At 32.0% G+C, this 8,407-nt stretch overlaps 1 protein-coding gene across 1 annotated transcript; it reads left to right on the top strand.

The window, feature by feature from the left end:
- Positions 1–1,035: 1,035 nt before the first annotated feature.
- Positions 1,036–2,556, top strand: LOC146995680 (SCAN domain-containing protein 3-like). Its single transcript, XM_085822974.1, has 2 exons — positions 1,036–1,890; positions 1,981–2,556. The coding sequence occupies exons 1-2, from the start codon at positions 1,036–1,038 to the stop codon at positions 2,554–2,556; spliced, it is 1,431 nt and encodes a 476-aa protein (XP_085679100.1).
- The last annotated feature ends 5,851 nt before the right edge of the window (positions 2,557–8,407 follow it).

Here is an 8,407-nt window from a genome sequence, read left to right as displayed (position 1 = left end):
TACTCTTCTTGGAACGAAATATCTCGCTTTCAGATTTGGAGCAGAGCACCAGTGGGGCGTGGAATCAAAAGATAAGCACTCGCAATATCCGGGTATTCTTGTGCTTACTCGCGCCAAACTTCAGTAAACAGAAGCATCTGATTGTTTCTGTTTTGTATGAACAGAATTAGTTCGTTAGTAGTGCTTGCGATAACCACGTTGATATATAGAATGAAACACTTTGCTTTGGTAACTTCTAAATAAATTAACATTGAGGTAAATTTCATAACTGTTATAATAGTACCTTATTAACCAGGAAATGTTAATTTAATGTTGAGGTAGTTTTTCGGCACGAGCGAAGTGCCAGGGTTATAAACATCCGAAACAATAAAATAACATCCTGGACGATGTTAATATACTATTTTTTCACTACTAGCGCTTTTTTACTTTTTCGTAAATTTACCAGTAACTGTTTTAATTGAGTAATATGAATATTGTTATTGGAAAAATTCACGTTTATGTAAGAAGAGCGCAAGTTATTTTTATGTTGTTTATATTCCAGTAATTAATTTTGACAAAAAATGTTTTTAATTCTACATTTAAAAATTATCCCAATTAAGACTGATATTTAATTTAAAAGAAAATATTGATATAATTGTATTGTATTTTAAATTAATATAAAGTCATTGATTTAAAATAATACCCCTTTTAGATGGATAAAACGTAACTGGCTTGAAAAGAAAATTAAATGAAGCAGAAGGCAAAAGAAAAGATGATGAAAATATCGGAAATACATCTTCGCAAAATAGTAAACCTAAATATAGAAAATATGATCCAATGTTTTTATCATTAGGATTTACATATAAGGTTATTAATGGCCAAGAATGACCATTGTGTTTGCTGTGTATGAATACTTTGGCCTCAGACAGCATGAAACTAAATAAATTAAAACGACATCCTGAAAAAGTACATGCAGATCACGTTGGCAAGACAAGAGAATTTTTCCAAAGAAAATTAGAGAATTTAAATAAACAACAAAAAATGTTTTCAAAGACCATGTCTGTAACACAAAAAGCATTGCTTGCGTCATATAAAGTTTCTTATAGAATTGCTAAATGCAAAAAACCCTATTCAACAGGAGAAACTTTGGTGCTACCTGCAGCTATTGACATGATAGAAACGATGCTCGGTGAATCATATGCTGATCAACTTAAAATCATTCCACTTGCAGATAATACAGTGGGAAGACGAATATCCGATATATCTGAAGATCTTTGCGATCAATTAATAGAAAAAGCAAAACTATCTTCTTTCGCGTTGCAAGTAGATGAGGCTACCGATGTTCTTAAGGATGCACACTTGATAACATATGTAAGATATGTTGTGGAAACTGATGTTAGAGAAGACATGTTATTCTGTAAACCTATTGAATGCAATACTACAGCAAGGGAAGTTTTTAAAATCATTGATAATTTTTTTAATGAAAATGGCATTCTGTGGGAGAACTGTGTTGGACTATGCACAGATGGAGCTCCCTCTATGGCAGGAAAAAATGCTGGACTACAGGCACTAGTTCGAAAGGTGGCTCCTTGTGCAGTTTGTATGCATTGCATGATTCATAGACAATCACTTGTTTCAAGAGATATGGGTGAAGATCTGCTAACAGTATTTGAAGTTATTACAAGAGTTGTAAATTTTATCAAAAATAGCCCATTAAGAGGAAGGCTTTTTGCAAAATTGTGCGATGACATGGGTTCAGAATATAGATCACTTCTATACTATTGTGAGGCACGTTGGCTTTCTCGTGCCAAAGTACTTCAAAGGGTGTTTGAGCTTAAAGAAGAGATCGCCATATTTCTTAGTGATAATAATAGAGATGAAGCACACTTGTTTTATGACACGAAATTCCTTGTAAAACTTGCGTATTTAGTTGATATTTTTCAAAGACTCAGCATTTTAAATAAATCAATGCAAGGGGCTCAAATTCATGCTTTTACGCAGAAAGACAAGATTACTGCATTTATGAAAAAATTGGAACTGTGGATAATAAGTTTAAAAAATAATAACTTTGACATGTTTCCCACTTTTAAAATTACCTGTCTTGCTGATGAAATAGAAGAAAGTAAAGTTCTTATTAATAATCATTTGACCAGCCTATGGAAGCAATTCTCGTTATACTTTAAAGATCTTGATATGTCCAAATATGAATGGATTAGAAACCCATTTGTGATTGAAAAATATGATGATTTTGGCCTTACGACAGCAGAGCAGGAAATGATAATTGACTTAACTAGTGATAGCACATTAAAGCAGATATTTCGAGATGAAAATAATATTGTTACGTTTTGGCTACGAGTAAAGGACGATTTTTCTACTTTAACAAACAAAGCTTTAGAAATTTTATTGCCATTTGTAACATCTTACCTATGTGGAACTGGTTTTTCTACAGTAGCTGTCTTAAAAACAAAGTATCGATCTCGTTTAATGATTGAAAAGGAACTGAGAACCACGATTTCTTCAATAATACCACGGTTTGAGAAAATTTGTGCTGAAAAACAAGCTCAACCGTCGCATTAAATTTTTATGTTGTAGTAGTATTAATTATATATATATTTTTTTGTTTTGTTATTATATTTCTTATAATAAATATATTCTATTTTTACATAATATTGTATATTATTTTGTAGCCCATTAAATAAATTATAATATCAGTTGAGTATTTATGAAATTTGATTTTAAGATAAATTAACGGGACACAACAATTTGTTTTTTAAAGGGGGGTGCACCAATTTTTTTTTAAAGGGGGAGGGGGCGCCAGTACAAAAAGGTTGGAAACCACTGCATTAGATGAATCTTTTAAATTGTAAGTTTTCAATTTCTTTATTAATAAAATCTCTTTCTATAATGCTTGCCCAAGTGATACGATTAGAAGCATTTTTGATATTTTCCATGCTTTTGTCTAGTGAAAAGTAGAGAAAATAAAGGGAAGATAAACATGTTATGAAAAAAGAGTCTAGTATCAGGAGTAAAACATTCAAATGTTATGTTTCCATTGTTCTTCCAGATGTTCTCCAAAAAGTAAGAAATTCATCGCAAACTTTCTGTAAAATGCATCCATTACGTGTTGATATGTTGATACCATGGAGACAATTTTCCTTTTGTCACATATTTCGCGAATCTTCTAGAATCGTGGGTCTATAAATCTTGCCTTCAAATCCTTCTAAACTTTCCATGCTGCAATGTCAAAAATACTAAAGAGAAAAATTATCCCAACCAATTCTGTAACAGCAAAAAGCCAGAAATATATATACATATATATATATATAAAGAAGAAGAAGGAAAAAGTGTAAAATTAATTTTATGGAGAAAACTGATGCATATTCTGAGAATTTTGAATAATCTGAGACAATTACAAGGGAAAAATGCTTACAATGAAAATATTAAAAAGAAGACATTTTAATTAATTACATAGCTAATTTTGCTTTTACTAAGAGCTGTTTTGTAAATTATGCTTTATAGCTATATACCTTGTTTATTTTTCAGATTTAAAATATTGCATAATAAGTTGCCAAAATGAAACTTTATAATATGACAGCGAAAAATAAAAATATTTAATTTTAATGTTATTTTTTAAATATGATTCTAATATATTACCATTATTTTAATGAAATTTATCAATGTTATGATGTTTTAAAAAAATCGCCAAAAAATTCTCAGATCTCGGAATTAAAAATTTTCTATAGAAACTGATCTTGAAATTGGTAAAATGTTGACAAGTTGTCAAATTTAGAACCATTTAATAAAAGAATTCACAACTCCAAAAGCGAAAAGTTGTTTAAGAGCTCTTTATTAGAAAAAAATGAATTTCGAAATGCTTATGTTTCACTTAGAAACTTGAGTATCCCATCATTTATATTAGAAATAGAAACAAATTATAACACATGAACTCATTCAAAAGATAACCATATACGTCGGTGAATTGCCAAAAATATTCCTCCAAAATGATAATTCACACTCAAAATGGCAGTCGTAAAAACAGAGAGAAATTTCAGATGATTAAAATTAAGGGCCTTCTACTGATTTTGACCAAAATTAAGGACTTTTAAGAACCAAAAATTGATTTAAAAAAAATTAAGGACTCTTAAGGACCATACGAACCCTGTTACACTAAGAGATGGACCTAAAGTGCACTTCCATTTTCCGTATTTTTAAGTGAGCTTTCCCTTTGTGTGATCTTATCACACCACACAAAGGGAAGAAGGCTTGACTCGCAAATGACAAATCAGTTGTCAATCACCTCCTTTCATTTTCGTTGGATTCTAGGATTTTGGAAAACAGGAAGCAAAGGGTGTCTTTTGGGGATTAACATGCCACATTTATCGTCTACAGCTGTGTTAAATTTTGAAACCGATGAGTCTTTTTCTTGGGAAAGGGTGAAGTACTGAAGTTAAAATTTAAGCTAAATGGAGACGAATGAAATTCGTGCAGAGTAAAAAAGAAACAAATGTACTTTTATACATCCTAGTGCAGGGTCAGTAAACTCCCCATCCCTTCATTAACATAATACTGAATCCTAAACAACTTGAAAATTAATCATAAACAAATTGTTACATCATAAACTATTATAATGTAAAGAAATGCTGTCATCTCTCACAGTAGAGAAGGAGAAGCCTGGTGCTGCCATCTATTGGCAATGTACTGTCAGTAAGAGCACCGATATATTAAAAATGTATACATAATCTTCTTTTAATTATCAATTTTGATTGAAATGCAGTAAATATAAAAGGTTCCGCATGTGTATGTCATATATTTACAGATTTTGAATTTTTTCTTTCCCTCCAATAGAATTTATCAATCTTCAAACATGATACCTTGGAACGAGGTATATTAATTTCATAACTGCAAAGTATTGGTATATATTATATACTGGTGCCCTTCAAAGTGTTAAGTGAATTATTCTTGGTGCAAACTAAAAAAAAATTGCGTCAAGATAAATTTTTGAATTTCTTCCTAAATTTTAGAAAATTTAATATTTAGGTATAAATTGAGTCAGAGAATCGAAATACGGAAGAAAATCAGCATGTCATTTCAAAAAAGTCCCATTTTGTGTCAAAATACCTATGTTAGAAAAATGCTATATATAAGTTTAATACATATCCTAAGTTGTGTTTTTGAGACATGAAAAACGCAATTTAAATTTTGTCAATCGGCCCTGTAGAGCGGGAGATATAGAACCGTCCCTCCCTTTTTTTTTTGTGCAGTGTATATCCTATCTACTTTGGTACTGTGCCTTTACAACTTTCAAATCTTGGTAGAATCGCTCACCCTGTTTATTAATGACTGCACTAAGATTTTTCAGGAAGTTATCAAGATGACTATATAAAAAATACAATTTGATGCTCATATTGCAACCAAGAATTTTTAAGCTCTCCAAAAGTTGCACGGCAATTTTGCTACAATTCTGTGATTACGTATTTCCAAAAAAAGTCTCAGACAATGTGTTTGAATGCCAACCAAGCATTCTTTTAAAGTGTCATTGTTCCAATGAAATTTTCCATCCCTAAGCAGCTCTTGAATCTGTAGATTATCAAACACAGTAACATTCATTTATTTTTTTCAAATCATACGTATTGCAGGATTTACGTATAAGCTGCACAAGCTATAGCTTAGGGCCCCAAAAAAACCCTCTGGGTATCCAAAAATCATGTGTGACACTGACATATAATATCTGAACTTATAAAGGGCCCCATATCTCAAATAGATTACGGCCTTATCAAGTCTAAATCCGGTCTTGATCACAGGCCATGAAATACCGAAATGGAAATACATGAAACAGTCTCCTTCAGTTGGGAAAGTTTTAACAAATTGCTTCAACAGAGTTTTATATGCAAAGGTGGAAATACAATAGTCTTTCTGTCAACATGTTTGGATCACCAGGTTTTAAGTCAGATCTTAGCAGCTAATTCGACTGCACCCAACTACATACACAAAAAAACAGGGATACTTGGTACATCTGCATTGCTGGTCAAGGAGGAAATGGACCATTTTAAGGTGAACAAAGAATTAGCGAATCCATTAGCGAATGTGATATTGCACCACATCAATGACTCTCTTTATGTCTATGTATTCTTAACACAAAATTGAATGACCTATTGGTATTGTACCAAATAAATTTATATTGAGGTGGTGGACACTCTAACTCCTTGACATACCATGATGTCCGGAAGACATCATTGATTTCATTGTAAACTTTGACGTCTCCAAGAAGTCAAGAACTGTCTTCGGCCAACAGCGCACAGTATATTATTATTGTTATATAGCAATTTAAATTTGAAAATAAAACGTTGTGTTTCTAAGCTTGCACATGAGTGTCCACAGTTGAGCCAAATTAAATGGTATACTTCGGACGTGTATTTTATTTGTGTGCCAAGGGGTTAAACTCCACTTTGAATTATTGATGAACAATCACTATTGAGTTGTTTTATAATCTGAAATTCCTAACTCTTCCATTAAAGCTTGTACGCTATGGCACCACACAATTCATCATCACTTTGAAAGCATTGCAGAAACGTATTTTCTCTTGATATCTCATAATTTTCTCTTGATTGCTAAAGTAGGATACTTTAGCTCTTTTTTCAAGCAAGTTTTTCTTATGCAGTCTTGATGCTAAGCTTTGAAGCTTTTTTGGATAGTCTCAAATCTCATGCCAAATCATTCAACTCATGCTGGTCAAATTCCATACAAACAGAATCATCTTCAGTTTCAAAATCTTTGTTGTTATGGTTAATTCAATATTCATCAGAATATTGAATATATTACAATTAACAACAACCTATATTTCCAAACAGAGTAATTCTTTGACAATGATACTTATTTTACATTTTTTTCCTTGTTATATCCTGAAGTTTTCACTATACAAAAGTAACAGTCACTTGAGTTATCCTTCAGCTCTTGCCAAATCATAGGTATACCAAATGGAAATTTAGAACATTCCTTTCATTCACATCCATAAACTCTCGATACATTGCTTGCACACTTTGCAAGAGACCCATGATTTATTTTGATCACCAATTTTCACTTTAAAGTAGGCTTGTCTGTCAATTGTACTAATGTTTGTCTTTTGACTGGGAATGGTAAAACTGCCACATTTATAACAAAACGAATCAGGGCTGTTTAAACACTTATGACATGATCTAGCAAAGGAAGACATAAGGAAAAGTTTCAGTTCTTGTATAAATAAAAACTAAACACTGCTAACCTTGTTACAAACAAGAACTCGTACTCCACGTCGGAATATGCTTTGATGTATCAGAGAGATATACATCTCACTACAGTATCTCAGATATAACTGAATCTAGACAAGTATGCATCTGTTGGTAATCTTCTAAGGTGTCAGTCATCCAGCACCAATTGAAGGTGTTATGTTTATCAGGACAGCAGTAGTACTTTCTATGATCCATCTCGATGCCAAGGAAAGTGGTTATATTCACTTACGGTAGAGGGGGGAAAAACTTGACGTGGTAGAAGAAAACAAACTTTAATTTTGAAATCAGCATGCCTATTCAAATCTAAAACAGCTGAAAAATCAAATTAAACAGAAACTGTGTTATAAATTTTTCTTCAGTGTTTCATCTGTTTCTATCTTAAACACAGTTTCGATTTGGTTGTGCTACAATACTTTATGGCAGGATGCACACAAAAGGGACTTTCTAAAAGAAAACAGATCATATTTATGTTACACATGAGATAAAAACATCATGCAGCCAGGTTTCTCAACTTGTTAGCTGTATAATTCACACAAATTTTGCTATACTATGCAAATGCATACTTGTACTATGCAAATGCGCAAAGAGCACGTCTCTAAAAGGCCTTATAATAAAGAATATTATTTCCTTTTTTTAATATATGCAAGAGTAATTAGGTATTTTTAATAAGGTAATAATAATAGGTAAGTCAAAGAAATAAGCAGTACTCTTGCCAGAATTCAAACATCTGACCTTGTCATTGCCAGCCTGGCATGCTACCAATTACACCACAGAGCAGGGGGACCCAGTAGCCAAGTGGTGGAATTATTGTCTACCAAATTTTACTTTGAACATCACTGCATAGTCTATTAATGCCTTTGGAGTGAGAAATCCACAATGCCTTTGCCAGGATTCAAACTCCAGATCTTCCAACTGCTAGCTGGATTTGCAACCAGTCACACTGCACCATACAGAAAAATTTCAATATAAATTAGTGGATTATGAATACACAGAAAAGTTACATGATATATTGGTTATTTCTCCCTTTATCTAATTTCTAAAAGTTTTAAATGGATTTTTTCCAGTTTTAATTTTCGAGGGTATACCCAATGTAAAATAACTAATCGTTTAGAAAAATATATTTGGCAAACTGACTTCATTGTAAAGAGAAAATAACAGAATTC

Source organism: Stegodyphus dumicola, chromosome 8 (genome assembly GCF_044657685.1).
Source record: "Stegodyphus dumicola isolate Sdum_Otavi_A_Nest chromosome 8, ASM4465768v1".
Classification (NCBI taxonomy): domain Eukaryota; kingdom Metazoa; phylum Arthropoda; class Arachnida; order Araneae; family Eresidae; genus Stegodyphus; species Stegodyphus dumicola.
This window is presented reverse-complemented; position numbering and strand designations above follow the sequence as displayed.